Raw genomic sequence first — 22,914 nt, 5'->3', positions numbered from 1 at the left:
TCAAACACCAGTGGTAGTACTTTTTCACATTAGTGGCGAGTTTCCTTGACTTGTATGTCGTCCTTTTTCTCTCCTTATATTGATTCATTCTGAATCGGTAAGTTGCCCTTTCTATGACATAACTTTGATATTCTTTACACCTCTTGTCATTTTTAATGCCCACAGTTGGCTTATACGCTATGGGTGAAGGAATTACTATACTTTCCGTACAAGAAACTGGAGTAACATACTGTAACTTAGTTGCTTTGCTCTAGTTCAAGCCCTGATGAAGTCTATGGCATGCAGCCGCGTAAACGAAACACGTGTTGGCATGGTTTATGGCTTGGACAACAAGTGTTAACTAAATTGAAATATGGATGTGTACCTAAAGTTCTTGGAATAAAGCAAGAAGAAATATATTATGGACTGAGACTTGGACTTTATAAGTGCCTTTACTTTTGTGTTTCTGCTCAGGTTGCCGAATATTAATTAATTACAATCCTTATATCGTTGTGACCTGGGAATGCACCCTAGAAATGTGTGGATTTGAACTGTATTATTTGCCTGGTGGGGCCAGTTCTGACGACGTATCGTACCTCATAAGAGTGCTGGAGTAAAAGGATTATGTTACTTACCCTGTGAGCATCTGTTCTTGGCATGTAGTGCTGTAGATTAACATGCCTTGGCTCAGATGATTACAAGTTGTTTTTATTCCAAGAAGTTTTCAGGCTTTTTTCCAAGTGTGACTAATTACTGATGTCATTTTAACACTGTTATGCTAAGTCCTGCTAGTAATATTTCAAAGTGTGATTTATGCCCAGAAAAGCATGATGTTCTTGTTGTGTTAATTAATGTGCGTGCTGAATACAATCTTTATTTATATACACCTCATGTCAAGTCTCTTTTGTGACGCTCGGTGCACTTATTGTGTGAAAGTGCTATGCCAATGCTTTACACATTGCCTCTGTGATAAGCCTGACTGCTCAGTGCCAAGCTACCCAAGGGTGAGCGTAGATTATATAGCGATTGTAATTACCGAACCCTGACAGGATTGGTAGGTTCAGCCTGGCTTGAGCACCACCTCAGCCTACCAGAAAGTACCAGTTCCAACACTGGCGGACTGGTAGACATTTTCTTTGGTTTTCAAAGACAGAATCTCAAATGGGCTTATTCTTGGGAAAAAAAGAAAAAAAGCAATCCTTGGACAAGGAGACCTGGATATTATGGCTCCATTTGGAGGCTTAAATGGCCTACCTCAGTATGTATTACTAATACTACATCACCAGTACAAAAGTAACCTAGCATAGGAAGGCAGTAGCTGCTACTAAGAAAAGTGCAATCTTGTTTTTGACACACGTGTGTGATAGAGAAGGTTATCCTACTGCTCTCCTAAAAGAAAATGGAGTCTAGCCGGTGTTTCACGAGATGGAAAAGCTCTTGTAAATTAAATGGATGAAGCAAAAATGTATGGTTCTGCTAGCCTGCATACTAAACTGGTTAGTGAAGAGACTGATCAGACCACTGAAGGGGTGTGTACAGAACAGAAATAGACATGGAAGGGTGAGCAAGAACAAGTTAGAGAGTAACAGCTAAATCACTGTGAAGCAGCAATGCGGGTGCAATTTTAAATACTGAATGGAAGAAAACCTGCTACAATGTATTATGGATGGTTATGTTGGGGAAGGATCATGGAGGGGTTTTATTAAGGATGCTGAAGGAAAGGCAGAGGAAAGCAAAAGGCAATGGGTGCAAAGAGGGTGGTCATGGTTTTTGATGAGAACATTTGTGGCAATCTAAAGATTAAGCTGCTAAAAAATATAAAACATGGAAAAAAGCTAATAATTTTATCATATTATGATACAGCAAATATTTCATGCTGCAATGAAAACACTGGATGCCAGAGTGTGGAATTGAAAAAGATTAGTATAGGAGGGCGAGAACTGATACAGAAGGAGTCCCTTTTAAGTGTTCAAATTTTCGCTATTGGATATTGACAAAATCCTTAAAGAATACATCTGGGGACAGCAGCCCTCCTGACTTAAAATGATCAAACTAGATACAGCCATGACATTAGGAATCATTAGTCTTGTACACATAGGTCTTTACAACAAAGCTCACCACTCAGCACACTTAGCTCATCATTTTTCATCAGACCTGAACCACAATAGATGGTCATTGAAAGACACTAGCAAGGTAATCTGCTAGTCGAGCAATAAAACACAGCAGTACAAAACTTTCACATAATCCACTGAATCAGTCTTATGAGAAACCGATCTTGTGTGGGCCTTCACTGTTAAACTGTTATGGATTCATGGCTTCATACACTCATAGGCTTTTTGGGATAACAAGTGATTCCTACTGTCACATGATTCACCGGAGGGAGTGGTCAGAAAAGGATAATCTCATGATTGGTCCATTACTTTAGGATGGGGTACTCTAGCCCTTATAAAGTTTGGAGACGGAGTTCCACTTAAGTCCAGATCAAAGATGGAGATATATACATCTGAAACATAGCCTTCAGTCTAAACTGTGCATTTAAAGTGGTGCTTTGCTCAACTCCCCTATACATCTATGTCTTAAGAGATGGAGTAAATTCAGAAAGGTCATATCGGGTCATGTCTGTCCACACTGATAGAAACCGTACACTCCAAGATGGCGGAAAACTATTCAACAAAAATTTGCAATCAAACCTTTCTAGAGATAATTCAAATGAAGACTGGTCTTCTTTGCTGGAAATCCATGACACTGGCCTCCGAGAGGCAAGGCTAAGTTCAACTTCTTCAAAGTGCTACCTACATGACAGTCACAGGTCTCCACTTAAACTGCGGGGAGCTAATCAGAGTCACACCTCTAACTGTTGGTGAAGAAGAGATCCAAATAGAAATATGACACACTTTTGGTCGTGTTCTACTCAGCAAACATTCTGGCAGGGGGTAGAGAACACAATGAAGACTACAAGCAATATGGCTTTAACCTTTTATGGTGGAGTGCTATTATATGACACAATCAAATTCACAGGACTGCGCAAACACTGAAGAGATGGATCGACATGGCCTTAGCAGTTGCCAAGATTCATAACCTGCAACAATGGAACTTTCTGAACCCCGATACTAATAATGACTGGCTCATCCATTTAGTTAAAGCAGCAACTCACAAATGGGTTTCCCATTCTCTGTTAGACCAGCAATGCTGCTCCAAAAACATTTAGGGACCATTCATCAGTTCTTCAATAGACCTGGCAGTATAGGCTGTAGTGCTCTTCACATTACTTTTCTTTTGAGGATAACACATTGTCCTGGACATTGACAACTGTACCTCATAACTTAGCTTCTTGCTATACAGCATGCCTACATGCTTAGCTCTTGAGAGTTGTGCACAACATAGTGCTTAATTACGAATTTGTCTCATTGGATTACATCTCTTACATTTTACCTGTTAGGGGGATGTTTTTTCTACATCTTAAACATTCTGTCACTTAAAATGTTCAAGAGCTCCATTCTGGATTTATTTTCTGTTTCTCCCTGCTCTCTTATATTCAATCGACTCAATTGTTGTGCAACCCACATTGACTACTATGGCAATCAGATATTGGACATATAGTGCGAGTTTTTATCGTTAATAGCAGTATTGTACTATCTTCTATTTGTCATACTATTCATTCACTCTGGTACCGTAAATGCTAAAATTCTAATAAAAACTAACTTTAAGCGAGAACAAACACTTTCTAATCGGTTATCACCTTTTTGGGGAGGCTTTAAGGCTAGGTAAGTATAGGTGTCAGACCAATGTGTGGGGAGTGGTTGGGGGAAGGGAGGGGGGAAAAAGGTGCTACTGGGACCCAACTGTGGAGGTTGAGAATATTTTCCACTGGTGACCTGGGTCCATCCTATTAAGGCTTTGGAAAATGGGATACCCTTTCCGCACCCATTGGGAGCACCAGGCTTCACTCCCTCGCAGCCTTTGCCTTCTCTGGCTACTTACCACGCAGAGAGCTTACTGGACATCTCCTCCTACATAGTGTCCCCTCCTTCAAGGCAAAGTCACTCACAACAGGCAGTCAGGCTTCTAGACAGACCCTCAGATGCTCCAGTAGAAAGTGCAGACTTCAGGTGATGTCCCCTCATCAGTGGCTTGCAGGCAAAACCAGCCATGGTGACATAGAAATCTCTCCAGGACTCTGCGGATCAATTTTTGGGTTTCGCCTGCCGAAGGCTGCTGCGCAGCCTTTCAGCGCAGGTGAAATCCTATGTCCCCAATAAGCACTTCGGGAACGTCCCCCGGCTCTCATTGGCTAGCTCCATAAATGGAGGCTAGCCATTGAGTGCCGGATCTGTCCGTCAAGGCCGGACCAGATTCGGGGGCGTTCGAGATTTTTTCCCAGGGCGGAGTTACGTTTTTTCCTGTTCCCTCCCCTTTCCCGCCGTCCGTGTCCTCTCCCGCCCCCCTCCCGCCGTCCGTGTCCTCTCCCGCCCCCCTCCCGTCGTCCGTGTCCCCTCCCGTCGTCCGTGTTCTCTCCCGCCCCCCTCCCGTCGTCCGTGTTCTCTCCCGCCTCCCTCCCGTTCGTGCAACTCGAGTCAGGGACCTTGCCGCTGTTGTGGTACCCCGAGCGAGTGCCCACTTCGCTTAATATTTAGATTTAAGGCCGGTGCCCACCCGGCATTGCTCCGTGTATTCACCGCCGCGGCCCCGAGTGAGAGGAGGAAGCAGCGCCCGCCTTCAAGCCCGGGCCGCGCTGGGATTGGCCCAGCCGGTCGAGCCCCCTTCCGCGTCATCGCAGGAGGAGGAGGAGGAGAGAGCCGGAAGGAGGAAGCAGCCTGCATCGACCGTCCCGAGGCTCCCGAGCACAGGAGGAGCCCCGGGGAAAGAGAACGTCCCTCCGCGGCCCCGGAGAGTCCCGAGGAGCGGGAGCTCTCCTCCAGCAGCCGCCGGACCCGGTGAGTGCCTGCAAGGGGAGAGGGGCGTCGGGACACATTGTCGGTGTCCGCCCCTCCCCCCGTAGTGCGATCTCGCACCCATTATACTGTAAGCTGCAGAGAGCTCAAACCAGAGACCCGGATGTACGCGTCGCTTCGCTTTTAATGCACCACTTCACTTCTGATGCACCGAGTCGCTTCTCCTGCACCACTGCCTCCCCGAGCACCACTTAATTTCTCATGCTCCCCTTCCGAGCACCCTTTTTTTTGGTTTGACGACGTGAATGCAACCGGGCGTCATCATTACTATGGAAAATCTTTTTGGATATAGAAATGGTAACGGAAAATAAGGCACACCTGGTTTTACAAGCAGGATTTATAACTTTAAGATGGCTTTACGATTAGTTGAGCTACCGGAGGCAATCAGGGATGGGTTTTAACTGTATTTTAAGGCCGACTAATAGCCCGGCTTTTCTAGAAAACTATGGTCCCTTGATGGCCTGTCAACACGTTTGTCATAGTAACAAGTCATTCATGCCTTTTTATCAATAACTTTCAAACGTTTTAATGCCACACCCCAATAGTGAAATAATTTCCTCAGGCACGCAAAACGAATAACATATTTTCTCACTAATATTCTGTAAAAGTTATCAAAACTGCGACATGCTAAATGATTTATAATGAGACTTGAAGGAATAAGAAATATAGCCAAAACTGATCGGATGTAGTTTTTTCCAACACATCCCACTAAAAACATGCAATGTAAAACACAGAAGGCAAGCTAACCATTTCAAGTGAGAACGTGAATTAGGCGTGGATAGGAAAAGGACTGGCAAACATCAATGCTATGCCTCTCTTTTTTCTTACAATAAACCTCATGTGTGATATTGAAAATGTAGTGTAAGCAAAGGAGACAAAATATGTAAGGGACATTAAAACGCCTGAAAGAAATTCTGAAAAGACATTATGCTAATTCTTGCATTTTAGTTTTCTTCTTTGCCATGCCTAGCTGGCATATGGCCCCTTGACACACATGACAATTTCAACCAGCACTGGCTTGTTAGCCAAAAGTACGATACATGCTGACTTTTAATCCATATTTTCAACATTAAAGTCAAAAGATCGCAAAATGCAATGTGATGTCGGCTAATACCAGGGCTGGCAGACGTTTTTGTACAAGACATGGGGAGACTTGGAAGCTCTGAGGATAGTAAATAAAGTTATGTTCTGTTATCCTTTTCAAAAGTACACTCAAATACGTGATTACCATCATGCTATTGGGCGCTCTGTCCACAGAGTGAACATTTGCCAGAAGGAACGGTGAGAAACGTTGTGATTTATTTGAAAGCCCCTCCTTTCCCATCTACTCCCAGGCCCCTCCCACATCTACTTCGAACCATAGCGTGGCTTACAAAGACACAACTGAAGGCTCGCAGCCAAATATGTTTTCTTATACTAAAACCATAGCAGTGTTTTTCAACATGTTTGTGTATACTGCTTTTAGCCAAAATCTGCTCCCCCAACATCTCTTTACACCTCCAATGAGAGCAGAGTCCTTTAGTTCAAAGAGCACTGTTTTGTAAAAAAAAATAAAACAAGCATTTACAATGCAACGGTTTCGCCTTTGGAAAAGTTAGAGCTATTGGCAATGTAAATGACAATGCCATTTATTTATCTGTTTTCTTAACCAACACATAAAAACACATTTTGGGATTTACAATGTCAATAGCTCAAACTTTTCCAAAGGCGAAACCGTTGCATTGTAAATGCTTGTTTCCTTTGTTATGAAAAACTTGGAACTGGATTAAAGTGGGGTGCTTTGGATCCCACATAGGTACAGAAAGGGATATGGATTAATTGCCAAAGGTTTCAAAACCGGGTTGAAAGCTAATTTTCTTTGATTCTCCAGCAGAACCTTTAAGCAAGGTGAGGGCTCTTGCAGCAGGTAGCAATTATGCTTGTTCCAAGCAGAATTATTCAAAACAAGGGCACAATGAAGTGTGAAATCTCTGCACCTGGCTGTCGGCCTTTTCGAAGTAGTTGTTGAGCACAGACAAAATACAGGTTCTGTCAATAAACGTCCTCACCTTGAACAGAAACTGCAGTCCCACACGTCACATCTAGCAAATAGGAATATTTCAATACACTGCACTCGCTAGGGGAATCTGCATCCACCCTCCATCTTGTGCTATGCTAAGCCTGAGGCCAGCCAAAATGCACCCCACGTATTCCGGTACAAACTTCGTGCACATATACACACTTGACATGCACCAACAATGACAGCACAAGACTCTGCATGGCATCTTTTGTGAGATAGCTAGAAAATGGAAACAAGAACAGAGAAACAAGGGCACTGTTCAGAACAGGAGAGACATCAGGCGTGGACAAGTTCAGATACAACATTCCTTTCTGGACATTAGCAAACACAAGAGAGTGGCAAAGGCATCCTTTGCAATTAAAGGATTGTAGAAGCTTTATAAGCAATAAATACTTTTATGTAAAGTTTTGTTGAGGATCTTCCCTCTACAATTATTACCTGCCACAATTGCTCCCCACCAGGGAAGCCCGACTTCTAGGTGGAGGAATTCCAGAAAGTTCTGTACCATCCCAACAGGAGTGCTGTTACCTAAGCCTAGCTCAGCCAATGTGAGTTCACTTGTTGGTGCTAAAACATCGGTCACTGTTGGCGCTGCAGCATCAAGAGGCCAGGAAGTGGCGAGGGGTGGGGGTGGAGGGTCTGGGAGCACCAGCGCTTCTGTCACGACGGGAACCTGGAGAGGGGTTTTAATTTCAATAGTTTAATAAAAAATAAGTCTGTATTAACTTTTCTCATCCTTTGATCTTTATAAACATAGCTTCCTTCTTGGATTGATACTTTCACGAACTCATATAAAGTTAAAAATACTTCAGGATCAAGGCACAGTGTTGAACTTATGCAACAAAAAGTAGTTGATGCCACACTTGAACTATATTTACCCATTGCAGAATAATGACTGTGCAAACTTTTGGTTCTTGAATCACATCATAAACATGACACGCCTTCAACTTTTATACATGCAACCTGACCAATCCAGATTGCTACAAAGTGCCATGTTACATGAGTAACAGTAACAATTCGACATAGTCAACATGAGAGAACTTCATGGAATTAAAGCCAGGGTGGTATCTTCATCAAGAGCAAAGTTTTCTTGTTACTGCTTCTTCAGCACGTAAGGATCTGCTAAACTAGGGTTACTCATACACTCACAAAAAGCTGAGCTTAAAGTTATTTATCTTCAAACATACTTTCACAGGGTTCAGCCAATGAACTTTCAGAGGCTCTGCCAGTTGCCATATGTTTCACAGTTTTGCCCAGCAAAAGATATAAGTGGGCGATCTTACCATAAAGGTTCGCTACTGTTAAAAGATTATCAAAAATGAGATAGGAAACAAACTGCACAATCTTGCTTTCAAATGAGAACGCATTGCTATTAAATGATATTTATGAATGGATTGCCATGATTGGGCGACAATGTTTTCAGCCGCTGCTGCAGCTCAATTGGGGTGCAACTGAGCTAAGCGTACATCAGCATGTATTGGAACACTGCAGTGAGACCATTTTCAAAGAAGAGTTGAATTGACGGTTAATTTTTGTGTTATTAAGAGTCAGCATTTTCATTCATGTCTCGATCTAAAAGCAGAAGTGCATTTTTAGACCAAATCTCAATGTTGAAGAAATGGAAGTTATAATATTACAAAGCACAATTACCAAACACATGCCCGGATGCGCTCAACTGATGCTCACTATCAACCATGTGGTCTGTTTGATGGAACAAAGAAATGTTTTCTACTCCTGACAGGAGCTACTCGATCTTGATCACAGAGGTCGCAGGTCTTGGAGAAAGGCCGGGGAGCAATGATAGTGTCAGAGTTAGGATCGCTCATCAATCAGCCCTCGAGCCAGCCGCGTACACGATCGGCTAGGTGCCCTGCGATGCACGAGTGGACCTGCAGGCTGACAGCGCGAGACGTGCCTCGGAGGAGCCCAACAGGAGCGATCACGGGACCATTCTTTTGGCAAATCCGTGCTGCGCCCCGCAATCAGCTCGCCTTGGACAGAAAAGCTCTTTTGTATGGCGAGCTCACTTGAATTATAGCGTCTTTTGCCTCGACCGCTACCGCTGCCTTGGGGCGCCAGGGGCCCTGCCTAAGACGCCCTTACAGCCCTCTCAGCCGTGTGGGAGTCCTTCATAGGTGCCGTAACAGACACTTGGAGATGAGCAGCAGGGTGCCAAGAGGGGCAGTAAATTGACGACTGCCAACAGCGAGTCCAGAGAGAAGGCTCCCTCGGAAGGCAGCAGTGGCACAATCAGACAAGAGGTCAGTGGGGCAAAGAAGCAGCTGGGGAAACTCAGGGGGGCAGGGGCTGCTAAAGACATTACCAGTACTAACTCCCAACCTGTACTTGCCAAAATATTTCAAAGAGCCAAAGGGCAGGCCAGAGAGCAGGTCTATAGCACCAGCAGCAAAACGTCTCCACATATCCCCACCGAGAACGCCCCCTTGCCGATTCAGAAGCCCGAGTCCAACCCTGCAGGTGTACCCTCGGGGGCTCTACCACAAACGGATGCCAGGGCTATTGCAGACACATCAGGCAGGGTGGAGACCCCGAGTAACATTTCTATTCCCCTTCCTGATACGGACCAGGTAAACCAGCTGGGCTCTATTGTTACAAACAGTGAAGGCTGCTCCCACAAACATGATTCTGATAGCCCTGAAGTACCCTCTATCACCCCTGAGTCTGGCATTATTAACTACATTCAGGGTTTGGAAGCAGCTGCTGGCGCGCGGGCACCCTGGTCCCCAGAAACCGGGCCTGAGAACTTCTATTCTGTATCTGACGGCACTGGGACATCTTCCGATGAAGGGGGTTTTGACACAAGCGAAGGCGACAGTGAAGAATCAAAGACACCGGCACGGTGCAGCGTACCAAGAAGGCAAGAAGCAAGGGAAAAAGGCAGAGCCAACTCAAGTGGGACTATTCAGATTCACAGATGTCTTACCCCCTGGACGAGGAAGAGGATTTACAGCCATATGATTGGGACAAGATGAAAGGCTTGCCGGCCACTTCTGAACCCTCTGAGCCCTCATTGGCATCAATCTTAGCCTCAATCAAAGAATTTCAAGAAGAGGTACGGGCAGACAATCGTGCAGCGAAGGGGGCAGCCAAAAAACTGCAAGGAGGCCTCAGACAACTAAACAAAACATGTATGGATATAAGTGACCGTGTCTCCATGATCGATGGGTGCACTGAATGTCTAGAAACTGAAACCACTGTGGTTAAAAAACAAAGTCACCGCCTGCCTTGACGACATCATGGCAAAAATGAAAGAGCAAGAAAACCGCCAGCGCAGGAACAATCTCCGCCTGCTTGGTATTCCGGAGGGCAAGGAGGGAGTAGACCCCAGAAGGTTCAACATGAAACTTTTGCAAGATTCTTTCCCTGAGCATTCTGGCTGGGACTGGGACCGGGAGGTACAGAGGGCACACCGTTTCCCTTTAACCTAAGGCGGCAACGTGATGACAACAGGGGTACGGAAGGCAGGCACCCAAGGGTGTTCCTGGTATATTTTGGGAACTTCCTTCTGAGACAACTCATTTACGATCAAGCCTGCCCTAATTCCAAGAAAGGGGCTAACGGAATCAGCTTCTTTGCAAAACCAGACTTTTGCCACCAGACAGTCGAGCAAAGATGGTGCTTAAGGCAGCTAATCTCTCCATTTCAGAGGCTGGGAGGAGAAGACTACCTCATGAACCCTGCTAGACTTAAACTTATCTTTAATGGGGGCGCCAAGATATTTCAGTCAGAAATTAAAGCTGGGGAGCACCTACAGGAGATTAAATCTAAAAAGGGACCTAGATAAAGATTCCAAAGGGCATACAAGCATTGGCACTTACATGAACTATCATTGTATCGTTACACCTTTGTTCCTTTGTACCTTTAGACCTGTAAAACTCTTGGGCCTCACCCTCAGAATAATCTAGGTTACTGTGAAAGGCTCAAACTTTTGTGACCCAGTAAGGTACTAGCATGACTTACTAATGTGGAGGGAGAAAGGGGGGAACATAGCTGTACTAGATCTTAAACTTACAAAGGCATGGTTGGCGGCTGAACTTCACTAATGACAACCATCACTCAGGTAGTACCTGATTGCTCTGAGAACAAGGGGTGGGGGGGCGGTGGGGGCACTCGAAGGAAAGCAGCAGGAATCAGGGACATTCTTTTTTGCACACCTATTTACTTATTTACTCACATACACAATAGGCAAGGTTAAGGTATACTTGGAAAAAAAAAAAAGAAGGGGAGAGCTAGCTGGCTCAATAGACTATACGTCATTTCTTCTTTTAAAGTGCTTTAATGGCTAAAAAAGGTGCTCTCAGATTTATCTCAGCCAATATCTGTGGGTTTAACAACGCCGGAAAAAAGTTTCACAAGGGTTACGGTCTCTAGGGGGTGATATCATAGGTCTCCAAGAGACACACTTAGAGGGATCACAGAAGCACCTCCTGAATTCATTAGGGTAAAAAATTATTGGAGCTACCACACAGGGCGATAAAATAAAGGGGGTAGGAATTATGGCTGAAAGAAGACTACCCATTAAAAATCCACGCGTTAAATCTGACTCACTCGGCAGATGGGCGATTGCGGAATGTCACCTGTCCACAGGCCCCCCCCTTCACTACATGCTCAATTTATGGTAGCAATGCTGACGAACCAGGTATCATTCATCTGATCTCTGGGGAGCTAGCTCACTGGCCCACTCCAATAATCCTATGTGGTGACCTTAACATCAATCTGCCGCATGACCGAGAAATAGGGAGAAAATGGGGTTATAAAGGTGGAAAACCTTTGGTGTATAACGCACTAACCAATTTAGCACAAACCCATGGGCTTAGCGACGTTTGGTCTAAACTCAACTCCTCCCAGCCCGGATACACCTATTTTTCGTCCCCACACTGAACATTTGCTAGGTTAGACTACTTCCTGATCTCGTCTTCCCTACTAGACAAATGTACTATAGACATAGCTCCACGCTTCATGTCAGACCATAATCCGCTTATCCTGAATATCGGTGGGCTTGAGAACCGGAAGGAGATTCCAAGGTGGAGCTTTGAGAAAGCACTCTTACAAGATGCTAGCTACAGGGCTCATATGCAAGCCTGGATTCAGGGATTTCTTGAAGTAAACCTGGGATCGGCCTCTGACATAATAGTCTGGGACACACTAAAAGCAGGTATCCGGGGTGAAACTAAGATTTTCAATTAGAAAAAATAAAAAGGAAAAACAACTAATAACTGATTTACAGGGAAAGCTTATAAAAGCAGAAACTACACTAGTACAAAGGGTCCAAAGTGGAGTGGAGACTGAATATCCAAGCCGAAGTTACACTTATTAAGGCAGAAAAAGGGGCAGTGTTCGCAGAAAAAACAGCAGCTAAATGGCCGGCTACGCGTGAAATACTTAATGAGTGTAGTGACAGTATTGGCCACCATCTTGCTGTCAGAACCAGGCAACAAGCAGTGAACAGCGAAATATGCACAATTCGATTACCAACAGGGATAGAGACCAGTGAACCTATTAAGATACAAGAGGGCTTTCAATACTTCTATGCAGCATTATATTCAGAAGGAACTAATCGGTCAGCTGACTCGGACGAACTTGAAACTACCAGTTACATGCATGACACAGAACTCAGGCAGCTTAATCTGTGCAACTGTGCACAGTTGGAGGTTACTCCAACCTGGGACGATATCTCAGCGGCCCTAGCTAGCCTGCCTGACGGTAAAGCCGCAGGAATAGATGGTATGCCTGTGGAATTTTACAAGATATTTGCACCCCAAATAAAATCACTCTTTCTTGACGTAGTAACTGCTATTTTCAACGGAGGTTCCCCCCCCTGCCTCCTGGTCCAACGCCAAAATCTCCATATTTCCCAAAAAGGATAAGTCACCCTTAGAAATGGGCTCATACAGGCCTATTACCTTAATAAATTGTGACTCCAAGGTTTATTCCAAAATGCTTGCAATAAGAATATCTACAGTATTAGAATCCCTGGTGTCAGAATGGCAGCATGGATTTGTTCCAAAAAAAGAGCACTACCGAGCATATAAGGAGGGCTATCACTCTATTTGACACAGCGCAGGTGTCAGGAGACCCGATGTCCTTGATCCTGGTAGACTCTGAAATGGCGTTCGATCGGGTCTCCTGGAGGTTCCTGTGGAGTGTCATGAAGAGGATGGGCTTTGGTCCTAGACTCACGCAGGCAGTTCAGGCTCTGTATCAGTGCCAGACGGCCTGTGTAGTAATAAACGGGAGGCTCTCTGAGAACTTTAACATCTCGCGGGGCACAAGGCAAGGATGCCCCTGCTCCCCCTTGCTTTTTGCCCTCTACATAGATCCCCTAATTAAGAAAATCGAAAAAAAACTCGCCAATTCTGGCAGTGAGAACACAGGGAGTTAACATTAAGATCATGGCGTACGCTGATGACCTGGCCATCACCACACCTGATCCTGAAAGCGCTATTCTAGCACTAGAATCGGAAGCATTGCTGCTCGTTTATCTCCTGAGGCGGAAGCCGGGAGGCATTGTCCCCGATAGCGTTTTAAATATAACTTTTATCTTGTACTGCTATTGATCCTTTGTGTCCGGTCCCTCCCCCCCTATGTCCCAGGGCTCACGGATCTTATCGAGGCGCTTTCCCAGTTTTAATACACACACTGTTGTGTCACGGACTTTGCAGAATTTGCACTCTGCTCCGCTGATAAATATTTAATTTACCATTATCACGTACCCAGGGTGGTTCCTGGCCGATTTAAGGGCTGAGGCTCCCGGGGGACGAAAATCGGCAGCGGCCATATTTGGTTGGGCACTCGTGGTTTGGCGCTCTAGTCGCCAGTATTTAAACAACTGTTCATGACTCCGCGCAGCGGACGCGATCAGCGGTCGCGCCGCACTCGCGCCGGAGTCGAGCCAGAGTCCAGCCCGTCTGCGCCTGTCAGCGACACGGAGCCGCCAGGGGCCAGGCATGCTGCCTCAGGTGAACCCTTATATTCGTCTTCTGCCCTGCGAGCACTGAAACCCCCTAGGCTGTCCTGCCATCATTCTTTCTCTCCTGAAACCTTAGTAAACGCCCATGAATGCGGTTGTAATTATACAGCTACCACGCATAAATCCTTATTGTCCCCCCTCCACGAGGGTACCTCCGTCGCCCACCGTTGGTTACGCGGGTCTCCTTCTTAACTCCCGCTCATTGGTCAAAAATAACATCTCCTTTAGGGATCTCATTTCTCAGAGAAAGCCCACATGGGCTTTCATCACTGAAACATGGGCCACGGATTCGTCTGAACCGGACCTGTTAAATGCTATTCCCGAGGGGTACTCGCTGGCCAGGATGGACAGAGTGGGTCGAGTGGGAGGAGGTTTGGGGATACTGTACCACAGTTCCATAAAATGCCGGACTGTCCATCTGTCCTCTCCGTCCGAACGCCTTCAGGCAATGCATTTTACCCTCAATCCCTCCCCCACGATCTCCTTTACTGGAATACTGGTCTACAGAACAGGTCCTAGGTCCATGTTCAGCTCAGAACTTCTCAAGATCTTAGAGCCCTATATTGATGGGCCCAGTTTAACCATCCTAGGGGATTTTAATTTCCATTTGGAAAATTATAACTCCCCTGATACGGCCCATCTGTTGGACTCCTTATCCTCCTATGGCCTGCCGTTGTTAGTGACTGGGCCTACCCATTCAGCTGGCCATACCCTGGACGGAGTTTTTAGTAATGATTCCCGCCTTCATATTGGTACCCCCTTCACCTTGTCGTGGTCATACCATCTTGTCGTTCCCTTTGATTTCTCCTTCTCTTCTCCCACCGGCCTTTGGTCTGATTACACCAAGTGGGTATTGAGAAGGAACTTTGGGGACGTTACCAATGACTCCCTCACTCCCTATTTAGCCACTCTTAAACTTCGATCTACCGGGGATGTTCATGCTGCAGCTCTTGACCTCCCCAACACCTTGACGGAGGCTGTCAACTCGCTTGCCCCGGCCCGGCAACACTATTCTGCCAGGAAACGGCTTTCGGACCCCTGGTATTCTGAATCCCTCAGGACTCTCAGGCAAGGATGTAGGAGGCAGGAAAGGCTCTGGAGGACACACCTGGACCCCGTAGAGAAGGAAAAACATAAATTCCTTCTCAGAGGCTAAAAAACTGCGGTCCTCACAGCAAAACAGGCCCACTACTCCAAGCTTACGTCCTCGCTCAAATCTCCTAGTGATCTGTTTAAGATAGTGGATAATCTTTCCCTCATTCAGACTCCTGACCCTATTACAGCCTCTCAGGTACTGTGAGACCAGATCTCTACATTTTTTCATGAGAAGATCTTGGACATTTATACTGACCTGGAAATCCTGAACTCCAGTTCCCTACCTGCCATCTCCCTGATTTTTATTTCGGAAGACCAAGCTCCTGGCCCTTCCCATTCCTTCTCCCAGTTCCCTCCCATTACTTCTATACATCTCAACACCCTGCTGGACAAGCTAAAGTCCGGGTCACCATTAGACCCATGCCCCTTAAAAGTCCTTAAAGATTGTAGACAGTTTATTCTGCCCCCTTTGATGGAGGTTATGAATCTGGCCATTTCAGAGGGGACCTATCCCCTCTCTTGGAAAGTGGCCATTGTCAAACCTCTGCTTGAAAAAACCTACCCTGGACCCTGGGACATTAAAGAACTTTCGTCCCATTTCCCTTCTCCCTGCCCCTGCCAAACTCCTAGAGGCTCATCTCAACCTCCAACTGAGCGCTTTCCTTGACAGTTCCAACTCCCTTAATCCTTCACAGCACGGTTTCCGGAGGACTCACAGCACTGAGTCGGCGCTCACAGTGGTTGTCGACAGCATCCGTTCTAAGGTCGACACCGGTCAGACCACCTTACTGGTGTTACTTGACCTTACGGCTGCTTTCGACACCCTGTCCCCTACCATTCTGGCCAGCCGACTCAGTGAGCTGGGAGTCAAGGGTTCTGCTCTCAGTCTCCTAACATCCTACCTCGACCAACGGAAGCAAAAGGTGAAGCTAGGCGAGTATATGTCATCCACTAAGGCTGTGAAGTGTGGGGTCCCTCAGGGCTCCTCACTGAGCCCGACGCTTTTTAACGTCTATGTTGCCCCACTCGCCAGGCTTATAAGATCCTTTGGGCTAGAAGTTCTCTCCTACGCCGACGATACGCAGATTATGGCCTCCATCTCTCAATCTGCCAGCATAACTGCTCTTAACTTTAAAAACTGTATGGAGGCGGTCGCCGGATGGATGGTTGAGAACTTCCTCAAGCTTAATGGGGAGAAAACTGAGGTCCTCATTTTTTCGGGGGAAAGTGAGATCTGGTCCTTGGACTGGTGGCCTTCTGTGCTAGGCACCTGCCCCTTGCCGTCCCTATTTGCCTGCAATCTTGGGGTCATTCTGGACACTACTCTCTCGCTAGACAAGCAGGTCAGCAGGACTGTGTCCACCTGTTGCAATGCTCTGAGGATCTTAAGAAAAATTATTCATTATCTTTCCCCTCAGTCACGCAAACAGGTAGTTATGGCGCTCATTGCTTCTAGACTGGACTATTGCAATGCACTTTACCTTGGCATTAGCAATGGTCTGGTCCATCGCCTCCAGACTGTGCAGAATGCGGCTGCCCGGTTTGTTGTGGGTGACCCCAAGCGTTCCTCGGGCACGGCCATCAGAAAAAAGCTGCACTGGCTCCCCATGCAGGCGAGGATTAATTTTAAGGCCTTATGCCTTACACACCGTGCCCTCAATGAGTCTGGACCGGAGGCTATTCGCGCTCTGGTGGCCTATTATTCCCCTGGTAGAGCACTCCGCTCTTCCAGCAAAAGCCTGCTAGTTGTTCCTCGTATAGTCAAGGCCAGATGGGGCGGAAGGTCCTTCCGCTTCCTTGCACCCAGACTCTGGAATACACTCCCCAACGACCCCAAGGTGATTTCCTCCCACACTCTGTTCGGTAAAGACCTTAATCCTGGCTATTTCAAGAAGCCTACCCATAATTCCTCCTTAGGTGATTTCTGAGCTTTCCGTTTACCATCTTCAGCGCCTTGATGCCTACGGGTTTAGTTGCGCTACCTATAAATTTCTCTTAATAATAATAATAATAAGCACAGGCATTTGGAAAAATCTCGGGGTACACATTAAATAGCAACAAAACACAGATAATAATTAACAGAGAAGTTAATTGGAACAACAGCCGGGTAGTTGCAAGGGCCAAATACTTAGGGGTTACAATAACAGCCAATTTAGATGAAATTGTACCAGAGAACTTAGCTCCTTTGGCCTCGAAACAAAAAGATCCCTTAAATTAATTGACAACTTGCATCGGACACTTGTGGGAAGATCCAATGTAATTAAAATGACTTATTTTCCAAAGCTACTCTATTATTTTCGCTCCATCCCACTGGAATTTAACAAGTCACAGTTACTGAAATTTCAGCAAATTTTTACTCAGTTCATCTGGGCTTATGCGCAACCTAGACGGGCCCTAAGACAACTGTCGCTTCCTAAAGAGCGGGCTGGCTGGGCATTGCCCAATATAGTACTTTATTACTGGGCGTCAGTTCTGCAGTACAGCACCGACCTAATCTTGGAACACTCTCTTACTCCTGCAACCGGTCGGCCCTCTCCATTTTGGCTTTTGTTGGGAGAGGAGTCTCGCGGCTGTCTCTTCAGGTAGGTATCCTTTGGAGTACTACAAGCGTGTCCGGTTTAAGACACTGATGAGTTCTTTTAAGGTGTTTGGTAATATACGTCGAACCTATGGTCTTGGAAGGTTCAACCACTATACCCCTATCAGCTTGAACTGCAAATCTTTGGCCGAAGTTACTTAGCAGACTGGTACAAAGCTTGCATTTTAAAACTAGGGGACTTAATCTCAAATGAAAGAGTGAGTACGTTTGCTGACTTACAAAACAAATACGGCTTAAAACAGCAAGACGCCTTCACATATATCTAGCTATTTATGACTTTCTTTCACGAAAGGCTAGGGGATTCGCCGGGTTTTCGGAGGTTAAATTTATCAATCTTTTACAAACTCCAGTAACGCCACGAATAGGTTCTATCTACGCTGCCTTAAACACCGAAAACCAAGAGATCTCCCCAGGATAGCGGACAAGTGCCTCTCGAAACTAGAGGCGCCACATAGTTTGTTTTTTAAATAACTTGAACTCTCCCATAGTGACTTGCTGTCAGCAAAATTACAGGTGCAACACTTTAAGACCACCTTCTTTCTATATATAACACCTAGTAATATCACCAAATGGGGAACAGGCAAGGGGACTACCTGTCCACGGTGCTCCGAGTTTGGCGCCGACTCTATCCACATGTTTGCCACCAGTCAAAAACTATCCCCTGTCCTTCTTAGAATACAGGAATTTCTGGGAAAGGTTAGGTCTCAGGACTGTGTATTAACCCCCACGACAATCATGCTAGGGACTTGTGAACAGTTTAGTAGGATAAAAGGAGGGGCAATGGTATTTGTAGCTATGACAGTTTGGAGGATCTGTGTAGCCTCAGCATGGATCGGGGCTGACCCTCCTCCCTTCTCCCAGTGGCTAGCCAGGCTAATGGCAACTTATCTTGAAAAAGCTCTATATGCCAAAAAAGGTCGCAAAGGGAGGAAAAAGGGTCTAGATATTTGGGGTCCTCTCACCACTTGGCTAGCCCAGCCTGATTAACTCTTCTCTTTGTTTTTCTTCCTTCGGCTCTTTTTCTCTTTTCTCTCTTTTTTTTTCTCTTAACCTTGCAGCCTTTTTTTTTAGCTTTCGTTTATATCCTAGGTGTTCTTCTGTGTATAATTTGGTGTCCTTGACGAATTTGGTAAATTTGTTTTTGCAAATTAAGGGGTGGGGGGAGAGGGAGGGGGACACAATGATGAAAAAAAAAAGTAATACCTAGAAATTAAACTTAAATTGAGAAGATAGAGGTTGCAGGTCTTTTAAAAACCTGATTATGTGAAAGACTAACAAAGAGAAATTTCTCGCACGAGAGATGGCTGCTCAATTCACAGTGCATAACTTAACGTACCTTTATTAACAAAACAAACCTAAATATCACAGTTTTAGTCTGAACTACAATATGATTGTTTTGTGTTTAAAACAGAGATTTGGATACATGATGCCGTGGCCTTCCATTGAGCAGCAACAATTTCAAGGAGCTATAAGATCATTCGCATGCATCATCCACTTAGAGGGTGCAGGGATAGGATGTGCTGTTTAACGATTCCCTTCTCAACAGTATGTACCCTTTAGAAACCCACCAGTGAGCTGGCCATTTAGCCTTCAAACTGGCCAGCTCTCCTTCAATTACATACTCAGGCCTTCTTTTTGACCGCCCCTTTGGCTCAATTCTTTTTTTAGCTTCGAGTTATTAGATTTCCATTCCATCATAACCTCTTTTTGGGCAACTTTCTCATTCTAGGGTATTTTAACATCTGGACTAATTGCCCCATAGATCAGAGGCAGCCCGTCTATGAACCCTCACGTAATTGGTAAATGCTCCCATTCAAGAAGGAGGCCATCAATTAGACCTAATTACCTCCTGTAATATTAATTGTATAGAGGCTTTAAACAAGACGTGTTGTCTGACCACAAGGCAATCTCTGATTGGAAATTAAAGGTAAACTCGAAATAAACACGGTTACATATTTCGTGGGCAAAGCATGGATTAAAACCACAGCACATAATCTTTCCCACTCCTTAATTAAGCTGACAACATTCAACAGTAGCATGGATATATGCAACTTAACTAGACTCTGCGATTCCCTGATGGGTGACTATTTAAACATGTCACCCACAATGAAATGACTTCCTCTCGGAGGAAAAAAAGACCTTCTGCGCTCTGCCTTTCCGATGATTAGCTCAAGGCAAAGACGCCTATAAAAAACTTTAGTGCAATTGGCAAAAGTAATAGGAGTTGGGACAAAAAAATCCTTTATTCTGCAATGCTCTACCAATATTAACTGTAATTTCAAAAAGCCAAAAAAGCTTACTTGGAATGCAAAATAACAAACACTTCGAGTTCCTCTAAAAAAAAGTGTTCCATTTGATTAACCTTGCTTACAATAATATCTCAGTGGACCACTGTCATGCGTTGCCTCAATTGTGTTCAATAGTCGTTCTACATGAATGGAAGCAGGCAGGGATTACACATTGAGTAAATAAACGATTTTAACCTAAAGACTTGAGCAACTATCGCCTAATTTTGCAACTCCCAACTCCCATAAAAGTCCTTGACAAAACATGTGAACGGCCTCAGCTCAGACTTCATGATTCGAAATGAACTCTTGGTTCCAGCACAATTTGGGTTTACCCCTTTACACAGTACAGATATGGCGCTCCTGTCAGTGTACGGATTGGTAACGGGGGCATTCGGGCAATGCCCCCGTTACCAAAGTTTATGAGAAGCAGCAGATTGTTAGTTATGTTATATTTTATAAGTTAGTAAAACATGGCTGCCTCCCGTAGGACAAGTCCTGGGGCGCTGAAAATGTTGACAATAACAATGAGCTTAAACTGGGAACACAACATATTTAACTAAAACCCAAACAGTTCCTATTCAAATACATTGCTTTTTTAGTAGTTTCATGAATTGAAAATGGTTATTAGTGGACCTAAGGGACACAAGAAGAGAATTCTAATGTTTTTCTGAAAGTGGTAATCACATTAAAGTTAGAAGCTGAGCAAAGAAGTCTGTTAGAAATATATTTCTGGGATTTACTACCTGTTTGTATATTGATATGTTTTATGTATGTTATTATTATCCTACCATGTCAGTGACTATTATTCTGCTTCCATTATCTCTGTTCATTCCTACTGCCCCTACCCTGTCATTGTGAAGCGCTCTGATATCTGTAAGGATCTTGTTCGCGCTATATAAAACTTTGAATACATAAATAAATAAATAAATAAATGCCCGAGGGGCTGGGTTCCGAGTCCCAGCTGAGGACTGCTTTTGAGCAGCCTGGGGGCCGATTTGGGCGGTGTCTCTGTTGTTCGACTATACCTTCCAGCGGCCCAGTGAGTGTCTGAGTGGCCTTTCTGGAGGGAGATGGGCGCTCATTATCTCCCGTATAGCAGCAACAGGTAGAGGTGTCAACCCTTTTCTTTCGCTGGGCCTCTTAATGTAGGCATACTGAGCGGGGCAGGGGGCCTGAGCATGAGTGGCCTCACTTGTTTTCAGGTGTGTTTATGTAAAATTACGCTGAAAGCAGTGATTTGAGGGAAGGCATTATGCAAATGTGGGCCGATTTTTTTATGCGTGCCCGGGCCGATTTTTAATCCCAATCCAACCCTGCTCCTGTCCATTACAATCACCGATAGACACTTGACAAAGATGGCCAACCTGCATTGATATTATTAGGGTTCTCTGTTGTCTTTGATGCCATCTCAAATAACACTATGTTAATTAGGCACCATGAAGCAGGTATCTGCGATAAAGCACTTTCGTAGTTTACATCTTATTTAATGGACTCATGTAGATGGAGAGGAGTTGGCCTAACGGCTAGGGCGCTCGACCTCCGACCTGGGGATCTGGGTTCGAGTCTCGGTAACAACGCTGAACATCCTGTTATTCTGGGCAAATCACTTAATCTCCCCGTGCCTAACAAAAATGAATGTGTGTCCTCATGTAACGTAACTGGTGCTATGTAAAGCGCTCTGATACCCGATTCGGGTCAAGTTTGAGCTATATAAAACTCTGCGGAAAAAAAAATTAAAAGCAGACACAATGTGTTGTTTCTTCTTTACAGTGAAGCAAGGCATACAACAGGGATATTCACTATTTAATATCTATGTTGTTCCACTGGCTCGGATTTATGCAGATGATACCCAGTCAGTCATCACTGGTGGGTGGCTCACACATGAAGCTCGCCTTCTTCAGTTTTTTTGATGCTCAAGCAGCCGGTACCATGTTCCTCGATTCGGTTGAGTTCTCTTTGATTTCCGCCTTGCACACCTCGAACAATGCAAACACGAATGCAAACCCTTCACATTTTGTCCAAGGTGTAACGAAAGATATTAGTGCATGGACCAGTATGGAGCTCTCCATCTCTGCCTCTGCACCAACCATTACAAGTCATTCTGTGAGTTCTGTCTCACCTTCCGGTGTAAAAAGACTTGAATACTGAAGGAAAAAGTGTTGCAGCGACTGTCACTGACTTAGATGCTCAACGTTATTTGCAGCTAGGACCTACTTGGCATTGAAGAGGAAGAGGTGGGCCCCTCCAGAATTCCAGAAGCCTAACCAATGCCCAGCCCTAAGACACCGTCCTCGAGCCTCTTAGAGGAACCGTATCAAGACAGAGCATTGGACCCAAAGAAGGCCAGGCACAAAGAAGACATCAAGGGCTGTGAGATCTACCCTGGCACCGGCACAGAGCCACGGGACAAAATGCCGCCCACCAAAACACCCTTACACCGAGCCCAGGGCAGGAAAAAAGGATCATCCTGTGGCTCACTACTGGCCTTGGGCTCCAACGATCATGGAGAAAATATTTTGTAGCTGAGCAAGCTCCCAGCAAAGGGCTTTCAGCCACAACACTTGACACACTCTCATCCGAAGGCCGTCTCACACTTCAGAGGTGAAAGAAACACCGAGGGCACCTCCAATACTAAGTAGCGAGATGACATTAAGATAAGAGGAGTCCAAAGTACCCATTCTAGAGAAATCACCCAACAATAGCAACTATTCTGACACCCGGAAAGTTTCAAGATTTCTGCTCCGCCCCCCTCTGAGTAACCATTGATTATGCTGTCCCCGATTTCCAAGAAGGATAATGTTACTTACACAGTAAGCATCTGTTCTTGGCATTTAGAGGTGTAGATTCACATGCTTTGCAAACTCCTGCCATCTAGTGTTGGGTACTGATATTTGCAAGTTGTTTTTCTTCAAAGAAGTCTTTCCAGTCACAAGGTAGGGGACTCCTCCTTT

At 45.2% G+C, this 22,914-nt stretch overlaps 1 protein-coding gene across 1 annotated transcript in view; it reads right to left on the bottom strand.

Moving 5' to 3' along the window:
- Window positions 1–22,914, bottom strand: part of OXA1L (OXA1L mitochondrial inner membrane insertase) — a 204,240-nt gene that overhangs the window by 80,106 nt on the left and 101,220 nt on the right. The window contains exon 3 of the mRNA XM_078644872.1: window positions 7,429–7,663. Within this exon, the coding sequence (XP_078500998.1) occupies window positions 7,429–7,663 (235 nt within the window). The remainder of the gene's footprint in view (window positions 1–7,428; window positions 7,664–22,914) is intronic.

This window comes from Lissotriton helveticus, chromosome 5_1 (assembly GCF_964261635.1).
Source record: "Lissotriton helveticus chromosome 5_1, aLisHel1.1, whole genome shotgun sequence".
Lineage (NCBI taxonomy): Eukaryota > Metazoa > Chordata > Amphibia > Caudata > Salamandridae > Lissotriton > Lissotriton helveticus.
The sequence above is the reverse complement of the archived record's forward strand: the minus strand, read 5'-3'. Positions and strand labels throughout refer to the sequence as shown.